This window comes from Pristiophorus japonicus, chromosome 15 (genome assembly GCF_044704955.1).
Source record: "Pristiophorus japonicus isolate sPriJap1 chromosome 15, sPriJap1.hap1, whole genome shotgun sequence".
NCBI classification, from domain to species: domain Eukaryota; kingdom Metazoa; phylum Chordata; class Chondrichthyes; family Pristiophoridae; genus Pristiophorus; species Pristiophorus japonicus.
Genome location: NC_091991.1, coordinates 111004807 through 111016198, shown reverse-complemented (window position 1 = coordinate 111016198; position 11392 = coordinate 111004807). Strand labels below are relative to the sequence as shown.

Below are 11392 nucleotides of genomic sequence, written 5' to 3'. Positions count from 1 at the left end.
GGACAGAGAGAGAGAGCGAGCACAGAGAGAGAGAGCGAGGACAGAGGAGGAGAGAGAGCGAGGACAGAGAGAGAGAGCGAGGACAGAGAGAGAGAGCGAGGACAGAGAGAGAGAGCGAGGACAGAGAGAGAGAGCGAGGACAGAGAGAGAGAGCGAGGACAGAGAGAGAGAGCGAGGACAGAGAGAGAGAGCGAGGACAGAGAGAGAGAGCGAGGACAGAGAGAGAGACGAGGACAGAGAGAGAGCGCGAGGACAGAGAGAGAGCGCGAGGACAGAGAGAGAGCGCGAGGACAGAGAGAGAGCGCGAGGACAGAGAGAGAGCGCGAGGACAGAGAGAGAGAGCGAGGACAGAGAGAGAGCGCGAGGACAGAGAGAGAGCGCGAGGACAGAGAGAGAGCGCGAGGACAGAGAGAGAGCGCGAGGACAGAGAGAGAGCGCGAGGACAGAGAGAGAGCGCGAGGACAGAGAGAGAGCGCGAGGACAGAGAGAGAGCGCGAGGACAGAGAGAGAGCGCGAGGACAGAGAGAGAGAGCGAGGACAGAGAGAGAGAGCGAGGACAGAGAGAGAGAGCGAGGACAGAGAGAGAGAGCGAGGACAGAGAGAGAGAGCGAGGACAGAGAGAGAGAGCGAGGACAGAGAGAGAGAGCGAGGACAGAGAGAGAGAGCGAGGACAGAGAGAGAGAGCGAGGACAGAGAGAGAGAGCGAGGACAGAGAGAGAGAGCGAGGACAGAGAGAGAGAGCGAGGACAGAGAGAGAGAGCGAGGACAGAGAGAGAGAGCGAGGACAGAGAGAGAGAGCGAGGACAGAGAGAGAGAGCGAGGACAGAGAGAGAGAGCGAGGACAGAGAGAGAGAGCGAGGACAGAGAGAGAGAGCGAGGACAGAGAGAGAGAGCGAGGACAGAGAGAGAGAGCGAGGACAGAGAGAGAGAGCGAGGACAGAGAGAGAGAGCGAGGACAGAGAGAGAGAGCGAGGACAGAGAGAGAGAGCGAGGACAGAGAGAGAGAGCGAGGACAGAGAGAGAGAGCGAGGACAGAGAGAGAGAGCGAGGACAGAGAGAGAGAGCGAGGACAGAGAGAGAGAGCGAGGACAGAGAGAGAGAGCGAGGACAGAGAGAGAGAGCGAGGACAGAGAGAGAGAGCGAGGACAGAGAGAGAGAGCGAGGACAGAGAGAGAGAGAGCGAGGACAGAGAGAGAGAGCGAGGACAGAGAGAGAGAGCGAGGACAGAGAGAGAGAGCGAGGACAGAGAGAGAGAGCGAGGACAGAGAGAGAGAGCGAGGACAGAGAGAGAGAGCGAGGACAGAGAGAGAGAGCGAGGACAGAGAGAGAGAGCGAGGACAGAGAGAGAGAGCGAGGACAGAGAGAGAGAGCGAGGACAGAGAGAGAGAGCGAGGACAGAGAGAGAGAGCGAGGACAGAGAGAGAGAGCGAGGACAGAGAGAGAGAGCGAGGACAGAGAGAGAGAGCGAGGACAGAGAGAGAGAGCGAGGACAGAGAGAGAGAGCGAGGACAGAGAGAGAGAGCGAGGACAGAGAGAGAGAGCGAGGACAGAGAGAGAGAGCGAGGACAGAGAGAGAGAGCGAGGACAGAGAGAGAGAGCGAGGACAGAGAGAGAGAGCGAGGACAGAGAGAGAGAGCGAGGACAGAGAGAGAGAGCGAGGACAGAGAGAGAGAGCGAGGACAGAGAGAGAGAGCGAGGACAGAGAGAGAGAGCGAGGACAGAGAGAGAGAGCGAGGACAGAGAGAGAGAGCGAGGACAGAGAGAGAGAGCGAGGACAGAGAGAGAGAGCGAGGACAGAGAGAGAGAGCGAGGACAGAGAGAGAGAGCGAGGACAGAGAGAGAGAGCGAGGACAGAGAGAGAGAGCGAGGACAGAGAGAGAGCGAGGACAGAGAGAGAGAGCGAGGACAGAGAGAGAGAGCGAGGACAGAGAGAGAGAGCGAGGACAGAGAGAGAGAGCGAGGACAGAGAGAGAGAGCGAGGACAGAGAGAGAGAGCGAGGACAGAGAGAGAGAGGAGGACAGAAGGGAGGGGGGGGGGGGGGGGGGGGAAGAGAGGAGAAGAGAGAGAGACAGAGAGAGAGAGCGAGGACACACAGAGAGAGACAGAGAGAGACAGAGCCGGGGCGGGGGGGGTGGAGGGTTGTCTTAACCTGCGAGAGTGAGCTCTCTCTCTGGAGTTGGCAGCCAGAATGGTTCAAATTACACTTTAAAAAGTCACTGATTACGTAGGCAGGGTGGTTCTAGTTACACATTCCAGAGAAACTGCTGGGTGTGTCTTATCCTCCAAGGGGATCAAACAGCAATCAGGTCATGTGATCAAGGGGACCCAATCAGAGCATTTTACGGTTGCAAATAAACACGCCCGTATTAATTATAGTATACATTTCTGAATAGAGTTAACTTAGAAGAATTCACTGAAAGCTCCGACAAAACACATTTCAGCAAAGAATAGTGGCAGTACGTTCGACCACTTCGTTACCCACTCCAGCTATACCAATATGGAAATATGCCAATCAGAGCCCTGGCAACTATGTCCTGCATAGGCTAATTGAGGCACATCCCTCCAATTCACCCTAGATATATAAACAATTCCCAGTATTGCAAGCAGCACTACTTTAATGATGAGTGGATCTCTTCATTAAGCAAGTCATGATGATTTATTTCAATCCCAAAATGTTTTAATGGGGGCTGCTCAGATAAACCAACACCAACTCTACGCCACTAGAAAATTATACTAGTGATTCAGAAAGCTCGAATCTTTCCGTTGCACAGATTACATTTTATACATAGGACGAGTAAGGAGGGCAGAAAATTTTAAAGCAAAGTATCAAGAGAATAAAGTCCAGTCATTAAAAGGTTATCTTAAAACTAAAAAGGGCTTGATTTTCAACAATTCAGCACTCGCAAAAAAATGTCTTTTAGCACTTTGTTTTGTGTATGTCTGTCATTTCGCACTTAGGTATTTTGGTATTTTTTTTGGCATGTTGCAAATTTGTGCATTGATCAGGGTATCAAATCAGTAATCACAAATGCAAAGTTTCTCCCATTTTTAATGAACGCATCAAGTGTAGAGGAAGTTCCTTATAAGTTTGGTAAAAATCTAAAAGTCTAACTTACTGAGGTCACGAGTCAGTGCTTAGGTGCTGTATCCAGTTCACCTACTGATTTATCAAAAGGTACCACGAGTCTGAAGAGAAAAATCACTGATCAAGTTTGGTGAAAATCAGATAAAATGTTAAGTTACTGAGGTGATAAGTTAGTGTTCATGTATAAAGGTCTACAGAAGCACAGTCCAGCACACCAAGCATGCCCATTTTCAAAAGGAACCCCTGAGATATTAGATAGGAAGTCACGAGCTCTGTGAAAGTCCTCATGAATTCTCGGGTTATTGAGATGTAATATCAATGAAATGGCTTTTATTATTTTTATGAAAGCAAAACTGCACCATCAAAACCTCCTTATATTAGCCCTTAAACTTAGCCTGTATCCAGTACAGCATTTTTTTTAAGAATCCTTCCCTCATCAGCAGGTCTACTGATTTCGAGGGACTGTTAAGTCAAATTCCATTTTTGCTACATGGGATACCGGGAGTTTTTAAAGTAAGGATTTTGGGGGAAATTGCATTCCGCCCATTTTTCCACGAAAATTACAAACCAGCGGCCTAGTCAGTGGTTTCAAGTCATGAAAGGCAATATGGTTTTCAAATTCTAAACATACAGTGCAACTTCCATTATCCACGTCTCAGAATTGTTGTGCAAAATGTTACCTTACTGCAAAGCCTGCTAATACCAATCTCCTTCTAATACAAGTTAATCTTATGGCATAAAAACGATTCACTTATTTTTGGTTACTTGTATTGGGCTTGTCTTTAATCCTGTGCCAAGAGTATTCTTGTATCATACATACATCAAAATTTGGGGATGCTAGTTATCAATTCTCAACATCCATTGCGGGGTGCTACACTAAGGCAGATAACGAAAGTTGCATTGTACTGTTATCTTGACAGTTTATTGAGGTTAGTTACTTCAAGGAAAAAAACAATTCTTACGTCTGAGGTCGTTAATGACTGACATCGGCTTGATGACATTTCCAGAACTGGAAAAGACCTGGGTAATATGATTCTGCATCATACACATCATACAGAATCCTTGTTCATTACCTACAAGGAAACACAATGACAATTATTGCCTCTTTACTCAAAGTAAATAGGACAATATGCTGCTTTATAGCAATAGGGAAGTTAGCAAAACAATTTCCAGCAAGTGTTACAAGTATGACATGACCCTTCCGCCTTCATCAATTACCACCCCTTCACTCATTTTCCTTTGCTCTCTAAAGGTATTTCAATTTGTTATCATCTTTCAGCTGCGTCCATCTCTCCCGTAAATCACTGTCCAAATCACTCCAGCCCAACTTCTGACCTTTTCACAACACTAAAAAGGCCCAAACCATCCTCTGTGACCTTGGTACATTATCCCTTTTCAACCCCATGAAGTTGGACACTATTGTCAGCGCCATCCTCCACAAACACCTCTCCTTGTTCAGCTCCATAGAACTGCCCCTGCATGCTTCTACACCTACCTGTCTAAACAATCAGAACATCGCTACCAATTGCTTTTCCCACTCTCGCAGTCATCTTCAGAGTCCCCCAAGAATTTATCTCCTCATCTGTGTGCTGCCCCAGAGTACTATCAACTGCAGACATGCGGGTCAACCTCCACATTTACACCCAGCTCTACAGCTCTACCATCTGTTTCGACTGACTCTGTACTGTCAGGCTGCTTGGCCAACATCTAGCCCTGTAAGAATCTCAACTGCTTCCGATTCAACACTGAAGACTAAAGCCATCATCTTGGTTCTCATCACAAACTCCACTCCTTAGTCACCGATTCCATCCATCTAACCAGCCACACACTTGGGTTAAACCAGGCTGTTTGCAACCTCAACATCCTGTTCAGCCCCCAGCAGAGCTAGAGTCCACATCCTCTCAAATCACAAAAATTGCTTCTTTCCATCTCTGCAACATTGCCCACCTTGCCATTGAAGTCCTTATACATCCCTGTCATCTCTGGCTTTCCTTACTCTACCTTCCATAAACTCCAACGTGCCCAAACCTCTACTGCATGCATCTTGTCCCTCACCAATTTGTGCTTCCCATAACTCTGGCCCTTGCTGACCTATATTGGTTCCTCATCCACCAATACATCAAGTTTAAAATCTGCAATCCTGGTTTTTAAATCCCTCATGGCCTCACCGCACCCTATTGCTGAAATCTCCTCCAGTTCTTATATCTATATCAAACTCTACAGTCCTTTGACTCTGGCCTCTTGCGAACCACTCCCCTCCCCCCCCCAATTCTTATCGTAAGAACCTCCATCTTTCCTTTTCCCTTTAAAAAGTTCGCAAAACCATCTCTTGGACCAGCTTTTGGTCACTCCTCCTGATCCCTAGTTTCCGTACAAGCATGTTTCTTTTCCATACACATCTGTAAAGCGCCTGAGTATAGACATCAGATCAACATAAGTTGTTGTGCGACACAGGACGGACACATTATAAGCAACACTTTTAACATGAATAAAAACACCTGCTGCAAACTGATTTACAATATGTCACACAAAAAACACGATTTTAAACCATAATATACAGCAATACACACTCAATCAGGCAGTTATTCAAAAGCTTGTAATAGTATTATTTTTTTTTAAAGTTGTAACACAATAAACTTTAAAGAGACACATTAAGTGTTGGGGAGAGCAAGAAATGTCACTGTTCAGCTCTGCAATTCCCTCCCTAAACCTCTCCGTCTCTCTTCCTTTAAAACGCTCCTTAAAACCAACCTCTTTGACCAAGCTTTTGGTCCCCTGTCCTAATATCTCGTGTGGCTCGGTGTCAAATTTTATTCTGCAACGCTCCTGTGAAGCACCGTGGGACATCTTATGATAATGGTAGGATAGAAATACAAGTTGCTGTTGGTGAAGTACACTGAACCCAAATATAACTGTAGAAACAGAAAGAATCTAATACTTTCTACATGTCAGGATACATCCAATGCTAGCCTCTGGGAGATCCACCATAATGGGCCTTCAAAGACCAAAAATAACTCTTCCAACATTCCAGGAATTTGATTTTGGCTATTCTCAACAAGAGGGCATGCTCCGACAGTGTAAACCATCTGTGGTGCTGATGGCAAATTGTTTTAAGGTCATATTTTAAATGTTTTTGGTGACAAATTAGTATTACATAACATACTGAGAGCAGTGCCATAACATAACCTTCCTAACCTAGTCAGGGATTTACATGTATGATTCCCATACAATGCTGCCCTGACGTCAGTCATGCTAGTAGAGGTCAGGTACTCCCTCATGAGGTGGGAGACGACAGTAGAAAACTGAAGATTCAGAGGCTGAGTCACCACATCATTCCCACTCATCTTTCAACAGTAACTCACCACTCACACACACTCAGGGGCGCGTATAGTACATAATGTAGGGAGACAAAGAAATTAACAATCAAATTCAGTAGAGAAAGGCTATATGTACATACATGTTCTCGAATGTTCGCGGGAAAGCATGTAGTTTGCAAGAGGTGGCGTATAGGTCAAACACTGCAGTGCGGAATTTAGGAAGCAGGTGTTGCCCAGGTTTTGGAGGCCAGCTCCTATTTTGTGCATCTGTTGCCATTTCAAGGAGATTTTCTCTGCTGGAAACAGTATTTTCTGTGGAGGTGTTATCCCATCGCCACAGCCCAGTGCATCTGAAATTAAAAATGTAAAATGAATGGAGGGAAATAACAATTTTTAAAACCTTAGCATTAAACAAAGCACATCAGGACAAATTATTTATATCAAAATAGCAGGATTCGGCATCAGTTTTACTGTACACACTATTTACACAAATGTGCAACATGATGCAGGGACAGACAGAAACAAGTTGGTGATTCACCCTGAACCTTACATGTAGTATACCTTGGGGTGCTAAATTGCATGGCAACTAAAAATATACCTTGCACAACTAAAAGCAGTGCTAAATTACTTTACTTTTGCCAGCAGTCTACTCTGAATTTAGTCACTTAAATCAAATTATTTGATAATTTCTTTTGATGCAATGAATTCTCACTTTGCTGTTGTTTACATTGCTTAATTATTGGATAATTCAAACATTTTCAGTGCAAAAGTGACTGAGTTATCAGTAGCCTATACGCAGCCTACTTGATGCTTTAACGGATTGTGCCAGACGAAGAGGGCAGGGGTGCTCACTAAAGATTCGGTTCTTTCCCATGAAGGAGCAACCCAAAATTGCACTTGTTCCACAAGTTACGCCAGGTCACGTGTCTCGAGAACAGCACTAGCAATATTAACCAGTTTGAATGAGGCATAGTGAGAGTCAAATACTTGAGTATATACTTAAGTGTCAACATCCAGCATCCCACGGTCAGGTACAGCACAGGTCAGATACCTCTACTCTCACACCCAAGCACAAACTCCAGAACAGGCACACCCCGTTGTGGATTTGTTCCATTTCTGTGACTTTTTTTTTTGAATGGAAAATACTTGCTCTTGTAAAACTTTTATCATTCCTTCTAAATTGCAATGAATTGCCTGTGAAATACATTGATTTAACAGCTCTAGTATATAATGTTGAATCCTCACTCATTTAAGCGAAAATGTTAAGCAGTGCAGCAATGCAATATAATAATGGGACAAAAGTGGATTGGCTTTTTTGGAGCAGGAAAATTAAATAGGAAGCGAAACTTAGCAATGAATCAGAAGCAAATATATCCACCAAGAAAAGAAAATATTAAAATATGATGTGATTGGGATTACGGAGACGTGGCTCCAGGATGATCAGGGCTGGGAACTCAACATCCAGGGGTATTCAACAGTCAGGAAGGATAGAATAAAAGGAAAAGGAGGTGGGGTAGCATTGCTGGTTAAAGAGGAGATTAATACAATAGTTAGGAATGACATTAGCTTGAATGATGTGGAATCTATATGGGTAGAGCTGCAGAACACCAAAGGGCAAAAAACGTTAGTGGGAGTTGTGTACAGACCTCCAAACAGTAGTAGTAATGTTGGGGAGGGCATCAAACAAGAAATTATGGGTGCATGCAATAAGGGTGCAGCAGTTATAATGGGTGATTTTAATAAGCACATAGATTGGGCTAACCAAACTGGAAGCAATACAGTGGAGGAGGATTTCCTGGAGTGCATAAGGGATGATTTTCTAGACCAATATGTCGAGGAACCAACTAGGGGAGAGGCCATCTTAGACTGGGTGTTGTGTAATGAGAGGGGATTAATTAGCAATCTCGTTGTGCGAGGCCCCTTGGGGAAGAGTGACCATAATATGGTGGAATTCTGCATTAGGATGGAGAATGAAAGAGTTAATTCAGAGACCATGGTCCAGAACTTAAAGAAGGGTAACTTTGAAGGCATGAGGCGTGAATTGGCTAGGATTGACTGGCGAATGATACTTGAGGGGTTGACTGTGGATGGGCAATGGCAGACATTTAGAGACCGCATGGATGAACTACAACAATTGTACATTCCTGTCTGGCGTAAAAATAAAAAAGGGAAGGTGGGTCAACCGTGGCTATCAAAGGAAATCAGGGATAGTATTAAAGCCAAGGAAGTGGCATACAAATTGGCCAGAAATAGCAGCGAACCCGGGGACTGGGAGAAATTTAGAACTCAGCAGAGGAGAACAAAGGGTTTGATTAGGCCAGGGAAAATGGAGTACGAGAAGAAGCCTGCAGGGAACATTAAGACGGATTGCAAAAGTTTCTATAGATATGTAAAGAGAAAAAGGTTAGTAAAGACAAACGTAGGTCCCCTGCAGTCAGAATCAGGGGAAGTCATAACGGGGAACAAAGAAATGGCGGACCAATTGAACAAGTACTTTGGTTCGGTATTCACTAAGGAGGACACTAACAACATTCCGGATATAAGAAGGGTCAGAGGGTCTAGTAAGGAGGAGGAACTGAGGGAAATCCTTATTAGTCGGGAAATTGTGTTGGGGAAATTGATGGGATTGAAGGCCGATAAATCTCCAGGGCCTGATGGACTGCATCCCAGAGTACTTAAGGAGGTGGCCTTGGAAATAGCGGATGCATTGACAGTCATTTTCCAACATTCCATTGACTCTGGATCAGTTCCTATCGAGTGGAGGGTAGCCAATGTAACCCCACTTTTTAAAAAAGGAGGGAGAGAGAAAACAGGGAATTATAGACCGGTCAGCCTGACATCAGTAGTAGGTAAAATGATGGAATCAATTATTAAGGATATCATAGCAGCGCATTTGGAAAGAGGTGACATGATAGGTCCAAGTCAGCATGGATTTGTGAAAGGGAAATCATGCTTGACAAATTTTCTGGAATTTTTTGAGGATGTTTCCAATAAAGTAGACAAGGGAGAACCAGTTGATGTGGTGTATTTGGACTTTCAGAAGGCTTTCAACAAGGTCCCACACAAGAGATTAATGTGCAAAGTTAAAGCACATGGGATTGGGGGTAGTGTGCTGACATGGATTGAGAAATGGTTGTCAGACAGGAAGCAAAGAGTAGGAGTAAATGGGTACTTTTCAGAATGGCAGGCGGTGAGTAGCGGGGTTCTGTGCTGGGGCCCCAGCTGTTTACATTGTATATTAATGATTTAGACGAGGGGATTAAATGTAGTATCTCCAAATTTGCGGATGACACTAAGTTAGGTGGCAGTGTATGCTTCGAGGAGGATGCTATGAGGCTGCAGAGCGACTTGGATAGGTTAGGTGAGTGGGCAAATGCATGGCAGATGAAGTATAATGTGGATAAATGTGAGGTTGTCCACTTTGGTGGTAAAAACAGAGACACAGACTATTATCTGAATGGTGACAGATTAGGAAAAGGGGAGGTGCAACGAGACCTGGGTGTCATGGTACATCAGTCATTGAAGGTTGGCATGCAGGTACAGCAGGCGGTTAAGAAAGCAAATGGCATGTTGGCCTTCATAGCGAGGGGATTTGAGTACAGGGGCAGGGAGGTGTTGCTACAGTTGTACAGGGCCTTGGTGAGGCCACACCTGGAGTATTGTGTACAGTTTTGGTCTCCTAACCTGAGGAAGGACATTCTTGTTATTGAGGGAGTGCAGCGAAGGTTCACCAGACTGATTCCCGGGATGGCGGGACTGACCTATCAAGAAAGACTAAATCAACTGGGCTTGTATTCACTGGAGTTCAGAAGAATGAGAGGGGACCTCATAGAAACGTTTAAAATTCTGATGGGTTTAGACAGGTTAGATGCAGGAAGAATGTTCACAATGTTGGGGAAGTCCAGAACCAGGGGTCACAGTCTAAGGATAAGGGGTAAGCCATTTAGGACCGAGATGAGGAGAAACTTCTTCACCCAGAAAGTGGTGAACCTGTGGAATTCTCTACCACAGAAAGTTGTTGAGGCCAATTCACTAAATATATTCAAAAAGGAGTTAGATGTAGTCCTTACTACTAGGGGGATCAAGGGGTATGGCAAGAAAGCAGGAATGGGGTACTGAAGTTGCATGTTCAGCCATGAACTCATTGAATGGCGGTGCAGGCTAGAAGGGCCGAATGGCCTACTCCTGCATCTATTTTTTATGTTTCTATGTTTCTAAGATGTAGAGATGATAGTGGCTTAATATGGTCAAAATTAGTATTTGGATAATCAGAAATATTAAGATAGAATTAAATAAAAATGTAGGTCAAGCAAAGATTTAATATACAAGGAGACACCCAAACAAGGGAACTAGGAATCATGAAAAAGACAGTTTAGGGTAATGGGAAGATTAGAGGACAATGGAGAAATAGATTGCAGATAGCACCATCTTGGCTTAGTTGGTACCCTTCTTGCATCAGGGACAGAAAGTGAAAACACCACCAGACAACTTGATCACAATCTAGGCTTACGCCTCAGTGTGTTAGAGGGAGTGTGGCACTGTTGGGAGATGCTGCCTTTCAGGTGTAATGTTAAGCCAAGCTTCTGTGCCTGTTCAGATGGATGCAAGTGATCCCATGACACAATTTGAAGAACAGAGATTTAAGCAACCACGCACCAAAGAGAAACTAACTGATCACTCATCTCATTTGCTGTTTGTGGGGCCTTGCCTTGCGCAATTAACACCTGCATCTGTCTATATCTGGTGACTATATATAGTGATTATATAGTGGGAAAGCAAGTTGTGGGAGGATACAAAGAATCTGCAACAGGATATAGATAGGTTAAGTGAGTGGACAAAAATTTGGCAGATGGGAAAATGTAAGGTTATGCACTCTGGTAGAGAGAATAAAAAAGCAAATTATTGAAATGGAGAGAGACTTCAAAATGCTGCGATACAGATGGATCTGGGGGTCCTTGTATATGGAACACAAAAAGTTAGCATGCAGGC

General features: G+C 44.7%; 1 protein-coding gene across 6 annotated transcripts in view; it reads right to left on the bottom strand.

Moving 5' to 3' along the window:
- usp42 (ubiquitin specific peptidase 42) overlaps window positions 1–11392 on the bottom strand; it is a 94286-nt gene that overhangs the window by 63395 nt on the left and 19499 nt on the right. For all 6 annotated transcript variants that reach the window (XR_011596805.1, XR_011596802.1, XR_011596804.1 and 3 more), the window contains 2 exons: window positions 6544–6753; window positions 4049–4159 (listed from right to left, as the gene is read on the bottom strand). Coding sequence is in view for 1 of the 6 variants with exons in the window: in XM_070900781.1 (XP_070756882.1) it covers window positions 4049–4159; window positions 6544–6753 (321 nt within the window). In the remaining 5 variants the exon portion in view is untranslated. The remainder of the gene's footprint in view (window positions 1–4048; window positions 4160–6543; window positions 6754–11392) is intronic.